At 25.3% G+C, this 21,335-nt stretch overlaps 1 protein-coding gene across 1 annotated transcript; it reads left to right on the top strand.

Annotated features, from left to right (window-relative positions):
• The first annotated feature begins 11,512 nt into the window (after positions 1-11,512).
• On the top strand, positions 11,513-12,918 carry LOC100240953 (transcription factor bHLH52). The gene is made up of 3 exons (XM_059740303.1): positions 11,513-11,641; positions 11,817-12,485; positions 12,576-12,918. The coding sequence occupies exons 2-3, from the start codon at positions 11,829-11,831 to the stop codon at positions 12,768-12,770; spliced, it is 852 nt and encodes a 283-aa protein (XP_059596286.1). The 5' UTR covers positions 11,513-11,641; positions 11,817-11,828; the 3' UTR covers positions 12,771-12,918.
• Positions 12,919-21,335: the final 8,417 nt, after the last annotated feature.

Here is a 21,335-nt window from a genome sequence, read left to right as displayed (position 1 = left end):
TATCACCTCCTCTACCTCAGGAATTGCATCTAGGGCACTCTATCCGCCCAAAGTGGGCCCCACACAACTAGAAATTACCATTTTATTATTTTTTTTAGTCATTTTTATGTAATTATTTTGTACTAAGTGGCCATTAAGAGTGTGCCACATGTTAGTTAATTGATGATATTACATAAACTCTCTTAATTCTAGGGTTTAGGAATCTTGGATCATTTTTCTAAAGTTTGAAAACTTTGTGGGGAAAAAAATGAGAACTTTGATTTGTTTTCTTTTCTTCTTTATTAAATATATTGTTTTTAGTTTCTTTTTATTTAAATTATGATTTTTTTACTCTATTATAGACTGTGAATGTGACATCACCCCCATGAGAGGCTAAAAAGCCAACTTAGGGCTTGAAGCATGAAAACTTACGGGTTAGGAAACCTATAGGGACAATGGGTAAATCATTATAACAATGAGATTAATTATTGGTTGAATTATAATTGATCAATTTTTTTATGATATCCTTGTGAGTTAGTTTAGGGAATGATTAATAGGTTATGACTTAATACTAGTGATTCTTGGTAACTCTTGATCATTAGTTATCCCAGTTTTCCTTATCGCTATTTGCCTCAAAACAAAGCTATAAGGAGTAGAAAGGGTTAAAAAGTCAAACCTTAAACTAGTAATCAATCTCATTCATTTGATGGTTTTAGAAATCAGTTTTAAAAAGGAAAAATTAGGTTTTCTATGTTGTTTTAAGTTATAAAACTCAAGTTGATTGCGAATGACCAAATACCCTAAAACCCTAAAATCACTTTACTTTAAGAAAATCTTGTTCTCTCTATTTCTATACCTTAAGTTAAATTGTGGAAAGCCCCAAACTTGAATCAATTGAATTAAAAATCAATATTCATTTTGTTATTAATTTAATTTCTTTTACTTAGTTTCACTACATAAAATTTACTTCACTTATTGTTTTTTTACTTTAGGATGCAAACAAAAGCAATTCATTTATCCTAGTATTGACAATTTCCATAAGCTAGTCCTTGAGGACAATACTTGGAGTACTACAAAAGTCGTAGTGACTCTTTCTCTGGTTTTTCTTGACCATAGTTACTACGTAAAAAGCTTAGTATTTTGGATAATAGAGAAAATTGGTCAATTATCTCTAATCCTTGAGTTACAAACCCTCCTATTATATGATCAACTAACATACAATAGCTCTAAGGGGCATATGTCAAATTCCAGTAAAGGAATTACTACGACCATATATTTCCTGATCACATGTTCTTAGGATCACCCATGGGAACACACTGTCTCAATTTCATGAAATATCATAGTACCTTTATTAAGAATATTTTTCGTCACCATCAATAGTGACCTAATCCGTAGGGATATATAATTACATTAAGATCTTACCCACAGGTCAAAGCCTCTTATTGATTTTAGCATATACTCAATATCCACTCAAGGTTGAGAGTCCATGCAATATAGTAGCTTGCATGGTGAATCATGACAACCCGATAGTTTTATGTCATGATTCACCGTAGGTCATATCCAATGTATAAACTATACACACTAATGCATCTAATATGGGAAACCTATCATAATAACTAAGATAAGTCATCCCTCCAATTAGGAGGTAGTACACTACAGTCTCTACTTGATTGCTAATTCCCTGAATCAACTATAAACTACTTATCATCTTGTAAGAAACCCATAAATCGTATTTTATATGAAACTCTTAATGCACCCAAGTCATGTATAATACAAGTGATATGAGTCTAAATGCTTAAATCAATATCAATGTATGCAAATGATGGATAAATGGAAGCTCAAGTCTAACTTTGTCATATTATGTTTTACTTTTAAGGGATCTATCCTAATAAGAGGCACATTTTATTTGGTTCATAAGTGTGCATAAGGGCACTTTGGCAAAAGCTTAAGGTTGCATTAGATCTTATGAATTGACTTTCTAGATTAAGTTAATTAATTAATTGGAGCCTAATAAGGCTAATTAATTAACTAGGACTTAAATGGGTTGGATTACGTAATCTAAATCCAACTTGGGCTCAAGTCACTTAAACCCATAGAGAGAAAGAGAAACCTTAGCCACTCTCAAGGAGGAAGAGAAAAACCCACACTTTTCTTATGTCTAAAGCTGTGTGAGAAGAGATTAGGTGGAAAAACACCAAGTAGACAAGCTCTATAGTGTTTTCATTACTCCATTAACTTGGAATCGATCTGGGAAAATCCATTTCACATGTATGTTCACTACTTCTATGGATCAATTATCTTATTGGTTTTTTATGTCATATTTCCACTTTGATTAGATCTAGAGAAGCCTAGGGCCAAATTGCATGCACTTTATTAATCCAAGGACAAAGAATGGAGCAATTTGGTATTCCTAGCATATCCTAATGGATTCTAACCTTGCGATAGGTGTGAAAGCCTTATAATAGTCAATGCTTATAGTTCGGGCATGTCCTTAAGCAACAAGTCTAACTTTGTTCCTTACAACAACACCATTTTCATATAATTTATTCTTGAAAATTTACATGGTTCAATTTACATTTATTCATTAAGATCTAGGGACTAACTCCTAAACATCATTCCTGATGAACTAATTGCTAATTTAATTCTTCACGCATTGTTAAGACTTATAACTCATTATGTAAAGCTTTTCTACATTTTTGGATTCTAGTTTAGATGTTTTGCACAAGTATGCCAATTCTTTCATCCTTTATTGGTTCCTAGTTAGAATCCTATCGCTAACATCACCAATTCATCTAAAGATATGAAAATTAATTCATTTAAGTTGAACTAATTTCATCCTTAAAGAATTAAATTGATTTTGAACAAAACATTGTGAACAAAATCTCAAAATATTTAAGAGTATATCCCACACTACTTGTTCTAGTAAGTGTGCTTAATGGGGTTTAAATCTCATACCACTTGCTTTAGTAAATGTAAAGTAAAACCTCTATAAAATAATGCTCTTCAAACCAAGAGAAATTGTTATCTTAGTAGGGTTATTGATTTATTGATAAATGAATAATTTATTAATTTATATAAAAAAAATTATATTTTTACTGTACAATACTTGTATATGTATGACTTATAAATCTAAAAACAATGAATTTGATAAAAAAAGTTAGTACATAAAAGCTTATGAGACACTAAGATTATTAATTGTAAAAGATAAAAGATTCTAAAACGATGAAATATGGGGTCAAAATTTAATTCCCTAGAAGATAAAAAAGTTTATGTGATGATTTCAAGAAAAAGTAAATTGAAAAAAATAAAAGTTATAAAAAAATCACTCAATATTATATTATAAAGCTCTATTTGTTATATTATAAATTTTTATTTATTATATATATACTTTATTAATTATTAATTTATATATTTTTTTGGGCCCTAATGATTTCTAAAAAATATTATTATTTTATTTATTCAACAAGGTTATTAATTTAGTAATTGGCCTAACTTAGGATTAGAAGATTTTATTATTTAAATGAAATTATTAATTTATCAAACATTCATTTATCAAGATTTATTGTACTTAGTAAGGTTTTATTTCACACCATTTGCTCTTGTTAGTATACTTAGTAACTGAACTTAAAAGGTGAAATCATTGGTAACACTACAAGGAAAAAGATATATGGTGACATTTATAATAAGTCACTATAAACATAGGGTGTCACTACAACATAGCGTCACCTTATCCACTGACACCATAGAGGGTATCAATTGGTGACGTATTTGGAAGCGACACCAAAGCAGATAAATGGTGACACATTCAGAAGAGACACCATATATTTTTAGTAATGCTTAATTTGATATAGAGTTGTATGAGATATATAAGGTGTCATATTAAATGCATCATCTTTGAGTTATGATGTCACGTTAAATGTATCACCTTTAATTTATGGTGTCACATCATTGTAAATGATTATGGAAGATATGGTTGTTTTTTGTTGATTAGTTTGTAGATTTTTGTAATGCTTATTAATAAATAAGACTAACCTGTGTAAATTGTCCATAAATATAATAATCATATTACATTTAACTTATATTTTCATTATGCTTATGAATTAATTTGTAACATATTACATCATCCAATAATATTTGTATATCAAATGTTCACAAAATGATAGTACATCAAACACATCAAACCCACCAAAACTAAAAAAGAAAAGTGAATACACATTAAAACATGATTTAGAAATATTAAGCTTCCCAACATTCATGTATACTTGCATTTCATATGCATAAAACCGGCTAACCATAAAATGACACAAGAGTTGCATCCAAAAACCCAAAATTCTCAATTCCAAATAAAGTAACATTTATGTCCTATAATGTATGACATAAGAGTCATATCTAAAAACCTAAATCTTGTTGCCTCTTTCTCCTTTCTTTTTATTCTTCATATTGTCCTCCCAAGAGTGTATACCTGCATTTCATAGTTTAATTAGTTTTAGAGTTCTTATTGAAAATAAAAATGTGATGCTATAAACAATAAACAAATCTAAGTATTCTTTTTCTTTTTCCTTTTTCTCATTTTGGTATAAAAATAGTTCGTAAAGAATAAGTAATGTTATACAATATCAATGGAAAATTCAATCATATAACAACTAAGGGACTTACCATGAATGATCACAATACATCAATATGATTCATGATTAGTTATAACACAAAAGTAATCTATTTTTCTCTAATTTCATCAAATTCTACTTGAGAATATGTTTTATTTGTCATCAAACTGAAATCAAATGAGAATAACATTAATATCACAATAATTGAAAGTATGAAATTATGTACAATTCATTAAATGAGTAAAACCTTTGATGCAATAACTGTAAAATCAACAATTATTTCTTTAATGAATCTCATAACAAAGTAGTCATATTTGAACTCAGTATTATTTTTTGACTATTAAATTATTTTTAAACAAAATAACAATTATTAATATATTGGTTCATTTTTAAATACTTTCATAAGAATATATTTTAACTGCAAGTTATTTTAATTTATCAAAAGATTTTTAGGAAATGAGCTATTATCCATTTATTATTTTCTTATTTTTCAAAAAATATTTTCAGTCATTTCATACACGTTTTCAACTACTAAAATTATTGTTTTTATAGAATAAACAAAGAAGCATACACTTCTCCTCCACTCACTAAGTCAACTATTACAATCACCATAATATTTTATTCACCTACCAATATCTCATTCCATTTAGATAACTCTCTCAACAAAATCATTTCTACAATACTTTTTACTCTCCTATGATATTGAATATTTTATTCCATTTAGGTGACTCTCAACGCAAAGAAAAGTAGGAATGTCTTCTTAGGTTAACTAAACAAAGACTTTTTTTTACTTTACAATATGTATAAAAAAAATAATTATTTATTACAAGGAATGTGGTAGAAAGGTCATTTCATTTTTAAAGAATTTTTTAGAATTTCTTAAACATTTACAAAAAATAGAATCTAACAATTTTATTTCTAAAAAAATTGATCAATTCAAAAAAGAAAGAAGAATGTTATTTTTTAAGAAAAGTTAATAAACCACTTTATTCTTGAATTATCTAAACAAAACTTACTAAAAAATATTTTATCCCAAATTTATTTTCAAAACTTTCTTATTGAAAACTATCTCATATATAAATTATTTTATTATCTAGAGAAATTCTTATTTTATTCTTTTTTTAGAGAAAAATTCACTTGTTTATTAAATATCAAAGAAGTCTATTTTTATGTCTATTATATATATATATATATATATATATATATAAATTCTCTTATTTTCATACAAGAAATTTCCATTTATGCCTAAAATACTTTTAGAAAAATCATTACCAACAAAATTTTATTTTTAAAATTATTTTCAACATTCTTATTTAAAAAAATTATCATTGGATTATTTTCAAAAAGGACAGTCCTAAAAAAATTAACCATTTATAACCCAATTTAAACTCAAAAATTATCCCCAATATTATTTTATATTCCTAAATTATTTTCAAACAAAATAACAATTATTAATATTTTGATTCATTTTTAAATACTTTAACAAAAATATATTTTAACCACATATTATTTTAATTTATCAAAATATTTTTAGGAAATGAGTTATTTTCCATTTATTACTATCCTATTTTTCAAAACATATTTTCAGGCATTTCATTCACATTTTAAAATTTCAAATACTAAAATTATTGTTTTTATAAAACAACAAAGCATGTAAATTTCAACTACTAAAATTATTGTTTTTATAGAATAAACAAAGCAACATACACTTATCTTCCATTTACTAATTCAACTATTACAATCACCCCAATATTTTGTTCACCTACCAATAATTCATTCCATGTAGGTGACTCTAAAAAAAAAAAGTCATATTTATAATACCCTTTACGACTCTGATACCCAATATCCTATTCTATTTAGGTGACTCAATACAAAGAAAGTGGGAATGTTTTCTTAGGTTAACCGAAGAAAACCCTAAATAACTTAAGTGCTTTTGGATTAATTGAGTATCATCTTGTAGTAGATGTCAATCTCTATTGTTAGACTTCACCAAAAAGCTCCTAGCACGGTGGAAAAAAGTATCAAATATAGTCAAGTCTTCAATAAAATACTATTTCATGCGAAAAATTACTACAAACTAGTGTATCTCTCATTCTCAATTAGACAAAATTTTTAAAAATAATTCATTTTTCTTGTTTTCATTTGTTTTGGGGCTTATTAGCAATGAAACAAAAAATATGTTAGAATGTTAAACCTAGTTTTTACTTCCCTGGAACTCAATAAAAAACACCATTTACAAAACCCACATCATAGATATACTAAATCAAGAGATATAAAACAATTATACTAACAAAGTTTTTTGCATTAATAAAAAAAATGAAGATGGTAGATAAGAGATTTTGACTTACCGGAGATTTTACGAAGCAAAGAATATCAATTATGGGTTTGCCGACCATGGGTGTGAGAAGAAGGAGAAGAAAACGATGGTTAGGGTTAAGCAATAAGATCTTTTATATTAGTTAATGTATATATGGAAACAATGGGCTTTTCATAAATTGTTCCTACTCACTATTTTTAAAAAGGACCCATTAAGTTATAAAATTTAAAACTTTTTATTTCATATGGTGTCACTTCCAAAAAATGACACCGTAAATATGAAATTAGCATCATCTAACTATCCTAATTGAAGATTTTTTATATGATGTGTCACCTTTATAAATTTTAAGTTCAATGGTGTCATTATTTTAAATGCGACACCATAAATAGTGACATCATATATTATTTTTGTAGTAGTGTAATTTTTAGATACTTGAAGTGGTTTTTTTTTTTTCCAATCCATTTTTCAATAATTATGTATTTGACAAATTCTTAAAAATTAACTTTAGAATTTATGGAATCAAATAATGTTGGGAGTAGCACTTGGTTGGTACTTCAAGTGAAAAAAATCCTCAATTCTCTCAATAATCATTTGATGCCTACTTTTCTAACAATCTATTGTCTTAAACCACCTTTTACTTTATCTTATGGCATTATAATTTGAGGAAGACTCGTTTTAAAATTATGTATTTGAAGTTGTTACTCCATTTAGTCTTTCTTTTTTAATTTAAAAAATAAAGAAAGAATCCAAAATAAAAAAAATGTACAACAATGGAAGAAAAAGAGAGAGAGATTGGAAAAAAAAAAAAGTGGATATTGAGAGATTAATTTTGAGTAGAAACTAATAATTTTTTTTTTTACCATTTTCTAGCTTTTTAATTTATTGTTAGATTTTAGTTTTATGTATATTTTTTCTATTTGTATTTTATTTTCCTATTTTTTTATTGAGAGTAAAAAAGAATTTAGGCACAACTAGTATTTTTTTACTATTTTATTTTTATTTTGTTTTCATATTTTATTACTAATGGAAGGATGAATTTTGTGCAAAATTCAATATTTTTACAATTTTATTTTATATTATTACTAATCTTAATCTTAATTTTTACTTGAGACTCAATCACAGGTGAAAAAAATTCTTCCTCATTCTTAGGGTTATGTTTGATTTCGGATAATCTGAAAGAAAACATGAATGGGAAAGAACATAGAGAATAAAAGAAATTGAAGGGAAAAAAATAGATTTGAAGTAAATTAATTATTTTAATATACTACTTGAAGTTCATTTAATTTATTTTAACTCTTTTATATAAAATTTAAATAATTTAAAAATATATAAATTTTTAATTAATTTTAATTATATTTAATTTTTTTTATATTATAACCAAATATCCAAAAATTATTTTTCTTAATATTTTTTTCTTTCCTTAATACATTCTAGAACCAAATGCAATAATAACTCAACACCTATCACTTTAATAATTAACATTGATTATTAAAAATATATTTAATTTAAATTTATTTATTTTTATTATTTTTCTCGTCATTTTTACTCTTTACTTTAATTTCCCCTCATCCTAATTTTATGCTTTGTACCTTTTCCAATTCAACATTTTGGACTAAGTCAGCTCATCCAATTTCTTTGGGATTGGATTGATTTAGACGAGTGAACCTTTATGAGTTTCACCGAATGATGAAAATATTGTAATCACGATCATATTGATATTTTAATTTTATGGATATATTGGATATATTGGATATATTGAAAAATATATTGATGGATATTTTAACATAAAATATCGAATAAAAATTCTGAAAATATTAAAAAAAATTCTAAAAAATTATATAAAAAGTAAAAATAAATATTTTAAAGTTATTTTTAAAAAATAACTTTATATATATACTTTGTCATATTTGATAATAATATCCTCTACATCAATATATATATATATAAATTTATAAATGTACATTTATTATTAAGTTGTATTATAGATTATTTTATAATATTATTATGATAATATGTCTAATTTTAAAATATATTTAATATTAAAATTATGATCCATTAATGTATTTAATGATATCAAATAAATAATAATATATGTATAATTTTTTTAATATTTATATTTATTATATTTAATAAATATATAGATTATAAAAAAAATACCTATTAAGAAAATTGTGTTTTTATATTTTTGGTAATAAATTAAATCAAATATAAAAATAAAATAAAATAATTATAATTTATTTATTAATAATAATAAATAAATAAAAAATCAGTTAAATGTGAAATATCGATTGAAACACGAAAAAAATCGAAAATTCGATAAATTATAGGTAAAATTTTCAAAAATATCAATTGATGGATATATTAGTATCAATGGATATTAACTATATCGCGGATATACGATATACTTGGATATTTTAATCCTTGGTGTAATTGGTGACACCAAGTGGATTTCGTAAGGTGCTCAACCATGTAAGGATTTTATCGGGTGTACAACTGTTTTCAGTGGTCTTGAGACCACCTGAACTTTTGCCACTAGACACGTGGATGTAAATCAAACGAATTAGCCGCCATCCGCGCCGCTTTTTCCCAATTCCACCACTAAGCCGTTAACAATAGGAATTATCCACGTGCTTCGTATAATGCTGAACCGCTTTGCCACGTCATGCTTAGGTAAAAAGACTAAACTATCCCCGATTTAGCCCCAAAACATAAAATTTAAATAACATTAATAGCTCCAAATGTAAAATAAATAAAAAAATTATAATAGAACAAAAATTTTTTTTTTTTATAGTTCGATTTTTATTTTTTTTTCATTTTTAATGCGCCTCCACACAAAAATATATTAGAACATTTATCAATATAGGAACTAAAAAAGAAGGATAAATCCAAGCTCTTTTTATTTTATTTTATTTTATATATTTACAAAAACATATGTCATGTTCACAAAGTATGTTACACCACATTGTCGATCCATATTTGTAATATTTAAAAAAAATCTAAAAAAATAAGAAATTAAATCAATATTTGATATAAAGAATAGCAGTATTTAATTATTTATTATAGTAAATTCATAATATTTTAAAAATTTGTTACATATTTAAATGAAAATACTAAATTATGAAGGAAAGAGGTGAGAGGTAATAGCAAAATTTTTTAATTGAACTCAACTCATACAGATTTTTTTTTTCACCTACATTCACTTTTTAGTCTAATAATTTGAAAAAAAATGACTCGTAAAATTTAATAGAAATGATTTACCATTGATGTTACATAAGCATATCTTATTATGTCTGTTTAACATCACTCAATTCATTATCATTATTGCACTAAATGATGAGATAATGTTTGACAATTATTTTTAAAACTAGTTTTTTGTTCTTTAGAAATACAAGAGAACAAATGAGAAATGTCACAAAATCTCTTAGTCTTTTGGGGTGTCCTCAACAACATATACTAGGGTATAAGTGCAACTAGTATAGATCATGGATTGTGAGGAATTTTTTTTTTTTTTTTTCAGTATCAATGATCAATACTAATGAATAGAATAGAATAACTTCATTCACTATCTAAATTAGAAAAAACAAAAAAATCTATCATATTCCCCTATAATGTGTATCGTGTATGAAATTTATGGTTTCCGTCGATGCAAATACAATCACCAAAATTTAAGATGATAAGCACTTTCCCGTTGTATTTGAAAACATCTAACGGAGAAAATCGATAGAAATATTAGACTCTCACTCTTGCAAGAACAAACTAATAGAGAAAATAGTTTTCTAATTTGAAAAACATGTTTGTCAAATTTTTTTTATTGAAAACATGTTTTTAACATTTTCTCGTGAAAACATGTTATTGTTGAAAACAAATTTGACATATTTTTAAGTATTTTTGTAAAGCTTTGTAAAATATAAAATATGAAAAATACTTCAAAAATGTTTACATTATATAAAAATGTATAATACCTTGATAGAGAATAAATCAAGAAAATTATAAAACAAAATAATTAAAAAAGTTTTTAAGGTTGTTTTCAAATTTTGAAAACGTTTGAACACATCCTAAGATTCGATTATGACAAAAAATTAAATACTATTACTCATGTCAAAAGGAATAGGTGTCTCATTTAATAACATTACTTAAATAATCCTATTTTATATATATATCAGAAAGTGATTAATCTTAATTTATAAGTAAACAGGAGAATATTGTCTTTTCACAAAATAGATAAAAAAAAACCCTAAAAAGAAAAGAGAAGGTTAAAAAATAAACAAATAAAAAAATAATTAAAAAAATAAAAGTACAAACTGATCCCTCTCTCTATGTTTTTTTTCTTTCTGTTTAAGGAAAAATATAATGAAAAATAAAAAAAAGGGCGGAGGTTTTTTGTTGAGGAGTAACGGTTAGAGCAATAAAACCCTAGAAAGAATAGTAATGAAAATGGCATCCTGATAACAAGGAGGTGGTTACTTGTTCCACAGTTTTCTCATATCCTCTCACCCCATTTTTCTCCCTACTCTTAACTTCCCACTCACCCCATCTCTCTCTCTCTCTCTCTCTCTCTCTCTCTCTCTCTCTCTCTGTGGGCAGTGACTGCGTTCTTAATACTGGTATAGTGCAGTTATAATTAGTTTGTATAGTTTGTTTGTTGTTTACTTCATTTCAAGGTCTACCCCCATTCAACAAGCAGACCACGTAGATAGATTTAGATAGCATTCTAGGACACAATCTCTTCTCTTCTCTACCGGTACCATATCTTTCTCTTCATTTCTTCTTCTTTCTTTGATTCTTACTTCATTACTCTCCCAATTTTCTATTTCCATTTCACTTCCTTCTTGTTAAGCTTTAATCTACTTAATTTTTCTTGCATTTTTTGCTTTCTTCTTTTAATTTCATCTTGTAACTGTTTGTTTGCTCTTCAGGTTGTGATCACAATGGCTTTGAGTTTCTGCACCAACTGGGGAACAGCTGATCAGTATCTTGTCCCGGAGATGAGCAGCTTCCCAACGACACATTCAGAGCTCTCCAAGGACCTCTTCACTTTCCAGGAAAATTTCGGATTTTCAGACACTTTGGCAGATCAGTTCTTCTTCGACCCAGATCAGTACTCGTACTCAGACGACTCCACTCACCATCTCCTCCCATACTTCTCTTACCCATCAGACCATCTCATCTCCCTCTCCCCTGAAGTCTTTCCGCTCCAAGAGTTCGAGTCCTACCTCTTCCCGAAACGCCAAAAGGCCTATGAAGATCAACACTACATGGATTTTCCACCTGGGTACTTCCCCCATCCTCCAGAGTTGATGCCACAACTTCAAGTTCCACTGCCTGAGTTCCAGACTGCACCAGCATTTTATGGTTGTGGAAGTGTGGAGAGCAGTGGGAAGAAAGGCTGTAGAGAGAGCTTGTCGGCGCAGAGCATTGCGGCTCGGCAGAGGAGGAGGAAGATCACTGAGAAAACTCAAGAGCTTGGGAAGCTTATTCCTGGTGGCAACAAGATGAACACAGCTGAGATGTTCCAAGCTGCTTTCAAGTATGTCAAATACTTACAGGCTCAAGTTGCTATTCTTCAACTTATGGGTTCACTTCAGGTCAATTCTGTTTCACTGCTTTCTTTTTCTTCTTTTTTTCTTTTTCTTTTTTTCTCTTTTTAAATATTTATTTTTGTTCCCTGCCTGCAGTATAATGAGGAAGCATTCTATGTAGAAGAACTCCAAGCAACTGCATCTCCAATGATTCAAGAGAAGCTTTACTCTGTGGAGAAATGTTTGGTTTCAAAGCAATTTGTGGAAGCCCTAGCCAATGATGAACTGCTGCTCCAATCAAACTCTTCAATCTTCAATGGCATCCATCAGTTGATCCAACCCAATGACTGATCCTATTTATTTACAAGATTTGTTTTTGTTGTTAGCACTAACATTTTTTTCTTCTTAATTTTTGTTGTTATTGTTGTTCTAATCTTTTTTCTTGTAAATTTTTCTTTTCCAAGAAATGGATTAGTGCATTTGCCATTTATGTTTTAAGAAATATGTGGGTGATGGGGAGAATTCTATTATGATTTGTGTTTATGATTTCTTACCATTTTTTGCTTTGAAAAAACTAGAAAATAAAAAGTGTTGTAAGTCCGTGTTTTATAATTATTTTGGAAAATATTTCTAAAAAACAGTTTTTAAGAATAATTTGTAAAAACTACTCTTTGATGTTTTGTAAAATAAATATGTATTTAGGAAATTGATACATTTTTAACCTACATTTTGTATTTCTAAAAATAATTTTTATATGTAACATTTTATTTTTAATTATTTTATGTAGATGTATAATTATTTTTTAAAATAATCTTCAGAAAATAAATGAAAACAAAAAAAAAAAATTTTTAAAAATACCATTTTTTTTTCTAAGCTTTCTTTTTTTTAAAAAAAAAATTATAATTTTCAAACATGTTCTATTTTTTTTTAATAACCAAAAATTTATTTTTTAAAACAATTATCAAATATACCATAATTTTCCCATCGAGCTTATTATTTTCTTGTTCTTTTTACTTTTCATCACATAAAAAATAAATAAATAAACAAACAAACAAACTATTTTTGAGATAGAGCTAAATGTGATTTTTATTTGCTAATTTAACTAAATTTGGAATTTGATGAAATTTTTTGATAATTTGGATTTGGGACACGTAATCAATTTGGCAAGAAAAAAAAAACTTTTAAAATTATGGCATGTAATTAAGCCCCTCCTTATCCAACTTCATCCATACAATAAATAATTATTAAAAAAATTGATTTTTTTAAAGAATTATCTTCAAGGGTTCCAATTTGCTAGAAATATAAAAATAAATAAATAAATATTTATCATTTTATTTTTTGTATGATTAAAATATATGAAAAATAATATATTTTTCAGAGTATTATATTTTAAACTTTTAGCCAAAAAAAAAAAAAAAGAAAGATAATAAATACAAATCATGCCTCTCATGTTCTTTTCCATTAACTATTGAAAATTCATTTCCCAGTCAATAGCAATTTAAGAGATTGAAAGTCAATTGAAGTGTTGAATTTTGAAGCTGCCTTCCAAATAAACAACTCTAAGAACCCGTCTGGGAGTCACTCTAGTTAAAGCTCTTGTGGTGTTTCCCGAAAATATTTCAAAGAGAAGACACTTCTTGCATTTTATTTATTTATTTTTTAAAAATAGCAACTACAATATAACATACAAGACTATTTAAGATTTATCTTAAAAAGTTAGTGAATTTTAAAATCATTTAAAAATAATGAAGGATTAAAAATTATTTATTTTCTTAAATTTTAAAATCAATTTTTAAAAATAGGAAATGGGAAGTGTATTGAAAGAGTACTTTTAATAATGTTTTATATTAAAAATAAATAAAAATTGACTTTAGAAGAATCACATAGAAAAGATTCCACTTGCTTTTAAAAGTCTATGGGGAGTGACACCACAAGAAATAGAAAAATTAGTGATGAATTTTTAATATGGAAACCATTTTTTCTCATTAAATGTTTGTATTAGTGACAAAATTTAGAAATTGTATCGGTACTTTTTGTTGTATGTAGCAGTTTTAGAGACGAAAATATAATGTTGGTCGCCAAACATATTGTCATGAAGGAATTTGTGTGAACAAGTAATTCATAAAATAATTGTTTTCTATTCTAAATAATATAAATTCTTTTATCCAAACAAGTTTTTTGTTTTTTATTTTAAAAAACTATTTTGCCAAATATTAGTTTTTTTAAAAATTCTAAAAAACTATTTTTTGTTCTTTATTTTGAAAACAATTTTTAAAAACAAATTTTTCAAAAACACGAACCCTATAAGTTGAACAAAATTAATGATGATATAAAATTAATTATCTTGTACTGAAAAAGAATTTAAAATAATTTTAAAGTAATTAATAAGAACAATTGAATTATAAGTAAAATTTATGAGTAAATTCAAAATTTTAATTTAACACTAGTTTAGATAAAGGGTAGATTTGTTCAAAAGTTAAAGGAATCTATGTTGTAATAATAAAATCAGATAGTTCCATTAGGAGTTTTCAAGCTAAAACTCTCTTGCCTCTCTTTTGTTTATTTATGAAAAATGTTGCATTTTATCTTTGTTATTCCTAGAGATAGCAATGGGGCGGGTCATTTCGGGTACCCGCCTAGCCCTACCCCAAATGGGACGGGATATTATTTTCCTAAATGGGTATGGGAAGGGTTTGAGATTTTTTTTTTAATACCCGAACCCGCCCCGCCCCGATTATATATAAAATTAAAATTAAAATGAAATTTAATTTAAAATTTAAAATTATTTTAATTTAATTTTTATTTTATTATTTTTAATATATAGATAATAATAAATTATTTTTAATAAAATAAGTTACAAAAAATATAATAATTTAATTATTTATAAAATATATTTATTTTAATATAATTAAAAATTTAAAAAGTAATTTAAAAAAAAATAAAATTAAAATTAAATAAAAAGTTAAATGGGGCGGGTATGGGAATGTAGCTTACCCGCCCGCCCCGCCCCTTTTAATTTTTTAAATGGGACGGGGATGGGAATTGCTTTAAATAAACGGGGCGGGGTTAGGAGGGGGGCACCCCGCCCCGTTGCCATCCCTAGTTATTCCCTCTAGAATTTTAAAGTTCCTTCCATATTATTCCTTTTCAGTTGTTCGAACAGCCACCCCCCTAAAACAGAATTCTAGAGTTTTTGATGTATTGTTTTTCAATTGTCCAAACAGGTACTCTAAAAGAGAATTCTAGAGTTTGGAAGAGAAGTTGTCATTGTCATTTGCAAATGTTCTAAGTTCTTTGAGATTAGAATTTTTTTTTCAATTATTGTTAGATTAAAAAACGTATTTTTATTAGAGCTATATCTAAGTCTCCTATTTGATATAGAGATTTATAATTTTTTTTTGATAAATTACATTTATTAAACTCCCAATTTGAATTATATAATTTTGGAACTAATTAAACTCTTAATTACTCATGCTAATAAAAATTTAATCCTTATTATTAATAAGATTTGTTGTGAATATTTTAGATTACAAATATTTGGGATTTATCATCCACCATACCACAATCTCTCTTTTCTTTACATTTTTTTTGACAAATTATAGTAAAAAAACTTATCCAAATTATAGACAAGTTATATCCATAAAGTTAATCCACAAATTATATAGTTTTTGGACATTGTGTTAAACAAAATCAATGTTAATAACATAAATCTTGGCTTCTTTGTGAATTGTTCTTGAAAAATATCTTTAAAGAAAAAAAAATATATGTTGGATAAGATTATGACTAAAAACTATTTTTTGAGGAATTATTTTAAAAATATGTTTTTTTTCTAAAATAAATTTTAGGTATTTTTAGAGGATTTTGGGAAACCATTGGAAACACAATAAAGACAAAAAAAAATGCACTTTTCATATTTTTACATCAATATATATATATATATAAAGAAGATGCAAGCAAGTTCACAATTAGGGAGCTTGAAATATGAGCATTGCATAATTACGTTCATGAATGGTGTGCTTTGCTAGTATCATGTTGGTATAGATCAAGTTGCTAATATCATGTTCTTAAGTTTTCTACAATGATTTGTATGAGTTTGTGTTCATGATTAGGAAATTACCTAAAAAGAGTGAAAAAGTACATACCTAAGCAATTTACCCCAACTTTTTAATTTTATCTAGATTTTAAATATTTCAATAATATATAAGTAATGAGTACAAAAAATCAATCACACTGATATAGATGGAAAATGTTGGTAATTTTGACTCAATTGATTTATTTTTTATTTTTAGCAAAGTCAATATTTATTGAGTAAATTACTTTTAAAGTGGGACTAGTATCAAGAAACTTACTGTTTAATATTAGCCCATATGACTATAAATATATTGTTTTATGTAGGATTTTACAAAAAAGTAAAAATGTGAGCAATTGGAAAAGTGAAGAAAGATAGGTAAATGATGTATTAGGCTTTGGGTAGAGAGGGATTGAGAAGGTTTGAATATGTATTTTTTAAGTTTATTAATAAATTTGATATCCCTTTCCCATGGAGTAGGGGATTCAATAAGCCATATAAATCTTGTTGCATTTAGGTTTAGGTGCTTCAATTTTACCAATGGACTCTAATGTGAAGAACATGGGAAGATTATTTAGAAGATGGTGTCTAGCATAAAATATAATATTGAGTATTTTAATGAAAATAATAATTTTAGTATATGGAAGATTTCTATTAAAGGGATGAAGATTGTGAAGAATTATAAGCAAGCATAGTAAACACTATTTATTTAAGCTTAACTACTAAAATAACTAACAAGTTTGAATCCTAAAACAACTAACAAATAGATTATATTTAAAAAGATGGAGTTGGTGACAAAAATTATTCTAAAAGAAGGAATAACACTATTGAATCTAAAGATAAGTCACACATATAGTGCTCGAGATACAAAAGTATGAGAACTATAAGTCAGAATATTGAAGAAAATTGTAGAATGAACAAGTAAAGCAGACAAACATTATCAAGGTAGAGCAAAGTTTGGTATTAGCCTACAATGTGGCAACATTTTAAATATAGATTGCAAAGATATTTGGTGCCTTGATATACGATGCAACAATTACATGTGTGATTAGATAGAATTGTTTTCACAATCAAATGAATCATTTAAAGGTGAAGATAATTTTGAAAATAAATCCAAAGTTTCAATCATGAGTAAAGATAATGTTAAAATACATTCCAAAGATGGTACTTATCTTACTATGGCAAATATATTTTTTGATCCACATCTTTTTTGGAATTTAGTAAGCATGAGATAATTAATAGAAAAATGACATATCATCAATATCTCTAAAGGAGTTTTCACCCTTAGTAATAAAAATAAGAAGATGATTGCAAAAGTGCAAATGCCAAAAAAGAGGATGTTCCTCGTATTTTTTCACGTAGAAACTTTATTCAATTTCACTCTATTATTTCTTTTCTATATAGAATTATTATTTTTCTTTTTTTTTTTCGCTAGGCAAATTAACTTCAAATTAAACAAGACTTAATGCATTGAATTTGTTAACAAGTCTATTAATTTTTAAAAATAATTTAAAACTTAATTAATAAACTCATTAATACTACAAATTTATTAATATAATAAAATATCTTTTTTCTAGCATATAATACAATAATATATTTTCTACTAAAAATATAATTTATGATTTTATTATAATATTACTATTTATGTTTTACTAAAAACTATATATTTTTTAAATTTATTTGTAATTACAAAATTATTTTCATTTTCAACGAGAATTCAATTAAATTTAATTAATTAATATTATATAAATTGAATTTAAAATGTTTTAAAGAAATCAAAATATTTTTTTTAAAAAAAAAACAATTTATGGGAACAAATCTTTTTGTTTTTTATTTTTAAAATCCTTTTATAATAATAACTTACCAAATATCCTTAATTTTATAAAACATTAAAAAACTTTTTTTGATTCTTTACCTTTAAAAGTTTTTCTAAAAAAAGTATAAGAAATCATAATCAAACAAAAAATTAAAAAAAGAAGAAGAAATAATTAAAGTACTTAAGTGACTTGTATTAAAAATGAATATTAAAATTATCTTTATCTTATAGAAATTTTTGTTTCACTACAATAAAAAAAATTGTTTTATAATTAAAAAAAATATTTATCTTTAACTCATATATAATTGTGGATTTAATAAGACTTAACTTGAATTTGATTTTATATTATTATAAATTAATTTTATAAAATTTTTATAAAATAAAAGTGATACATTGTTTTTAAAAATAATACAAATTCTTTCATCCAAACAAGCCTTTTGTTTTTTGTTTCAAAAAACTACTTCGAAAAACATCTTGCCAAACACTCTAGGTTTTTAAAAACTCTAAAAATCTATTTTTAATTCTCTATTTTGAAAACAAGTTTTTAAAAACAAATTTTAAAAAACACTGGACCCTATAAGTTAAACAAAATCAATGATCGATGATATAAAATTAATTATCTTGTACTCGAAAAAGAATTTAAAATAATTTTAAAGTAATTAATAAGAACAATTGAATTATAAGTAAAATTTATGAGTAAATTCAAAATTTTAATTTAACACTAGTTTAGATAAAGGGTAGATTTGTTCAAAAGTTAAAGGAATATATGTTGTAACAATAAAATCAGATAGTTCTATTAGGAGTACTTTTCAAGTTAAAACTCTCTTGCCTCTCCTTTGTTTATTTATGAAAAATGTTACATTTTATCTTTGTTATTCCCTCTAATTTTAAAGTTCCTTCCATGTTATTCCTTTTCAATTGTATTGTTTTTCAATTGTCTAAAAGAGAATTCTAGAGTTTAGAAGTTGTCATTGCCATTTGCAAATGTTCTAAGTTCTTTGAGATTAGAAATTTTTATTTCAATTATTGTTAGATTAAAAAACGTATTTTTATTAGAGCTATATCTAAGTCTCCTATTTCATATAAAGATTCATAATATTCATTTGTTGATAAATTACATTTATTTTAATATAAATTAAAATTCTAAAATAAATAAACATGCACAAGGGAATAGGTATGAGAATTTGATTTTCTCTTCTTGTGGGAATAAGAATAGATTTATATATTTGAGACCCATTGGATCAAGTGATTCATACCAAACCCATTTTCTACAAATTCATATAGCTATATGATTTCCACAATATGAGTATAATATTACATTTATATAATGACTTATAAATTCAAACTAACAACAGAGAGAGAAATAGGGCAAAAGAGTATTATGAACATGAAATGAATGAATGCCTAAGACAAAGTACATATATAAAGGGTACAAGGACAAACACCCAGTGAAGCTCTGAGATGGGATTCGATGGATGCCAATAAAATAATTACCTGAGGATGAGTTTCAGTATGGGCATGATTTCTTGGAGAATGCTCGTTTGGTGGTGGTTTGTTTTTGCATAGTCTTTGTAGTCACTTTTGCTTTAATGGAACTTTAACTGATTTAACGGAGAAATCATAAGAGAAAATGTAATAAATGAGATTCCATCTATAAGTTTAAAATTGATTTATATAGAATCAAATCCATTTTCTGCAAATTCATATAGCTATATGATTTCCACAATATTATATTTACCTAATGACTAAGAAATTCAAATTAACAATAGGGATGGAAACATGACAACTTTCTATTAGATCTCTTTTTCTTAGGATTTTTTATAAGAGTACAACAATTTTTAAAAATAATTTTTAAATTACCATAGTAGCAAAAATAATTCTAAGTCTACTGTAGTTTTTGCCAAGTAGGAAATAGGGGTTTTTTTTTTTAAAAAAAAAAAAAATTGTCTTTCCAAGATATGATTTCTAAAATTCCATTTTTGAGAAATCCTCTCCTAAGTGATAAATCATCTCTTGAAGAGACAAATTTAAAAAAAAAAATTAAGAAAGTGAGAAATGGTCTCTTCAAGAGACTATTTCTCACTTCTTATTTTATTTTATTTTATTTTAAAATCCTCTCTTAAAAAATCTAAGAAGCGAGAAATAATATACTAAATTAATTCCTAATTAATATACTAAAAAATATATATATTATAAAATTAATTAATTTTATTTACTAAATTTAATATATAAATAATTTCCTAAATTTAATATAAGATAAATAATATTATCTATTATTTTTTTTCTTTCACTTTGGAATTTTAAAAAAAAATTATTATCAATTTTATGTGAAAATTGAGTTTAATAAAAATGTTATTAATTTATTAAAAAAACAAACAAAAAGTGAGAAATTGTCTCTTCAAGAGACAATTTTCAAAAAAAAAAAAAACTTCAAAAATCCATTTTTTCATTCCCTATTATATTTATACAATAATACAATTATTATAAATATGTAAAATTAATAATTGTATTATTGTATAAGTATAACAAGGAATGAAAAAATGGATTTTTGAAGGTTTTTTTTTTTTTTTTGGTGAAAATTAGTATCTTGAAGAGACAATTTCTCATTTTTTTTTTTAATAAATTAATAACAATTTTTTTTTTAACTCAGTTTTCACATAAAATTTATATTAGTTTTTTTTTTAATTCCAAAGTGAAAGAAAAAAAAAAGGTAAATATTATTTATCTTATATTAAATTTAGTATATTATTTATATATTAAATTAGTGAATAAAATTAATTAATTTTATAATATATATATATATATATATATATATATATATTTTAGTATATTAATTAGTAATTAATTAGTATATTATTTCTCACTTCTTAAATTTTTTAAGAGAGGTTTTAGAAATAAAAAAATAAAAATAAGAAGTGAGAAATCGTCACTTGAATAGAAGATTTCTCACTTCCTTAATTTTTTTTTTTTTTTTGTTATCGTCTTTTCAAGTTTCTCACTGTTTTTTTTTTTTTTTTTAAATCATCTCTTC

This window comes from Vitis vinifera, chromosome 10, assembly GCF_030704535.1.
Source record: "Vitis vinifera cultivar Pinot Noir 40024 chromosome 10, ASM3070453v1".
NCBI classification, from domain to species: Eukaryota; Viridiplantae; Streptophyta; class Magnoliopsida; order Vitales; family Vitaceae; genus Vitis; species Vitis vinifera.
This window is presented reverse-complemented; position numbering and strand designations above follow the sequence as displayed.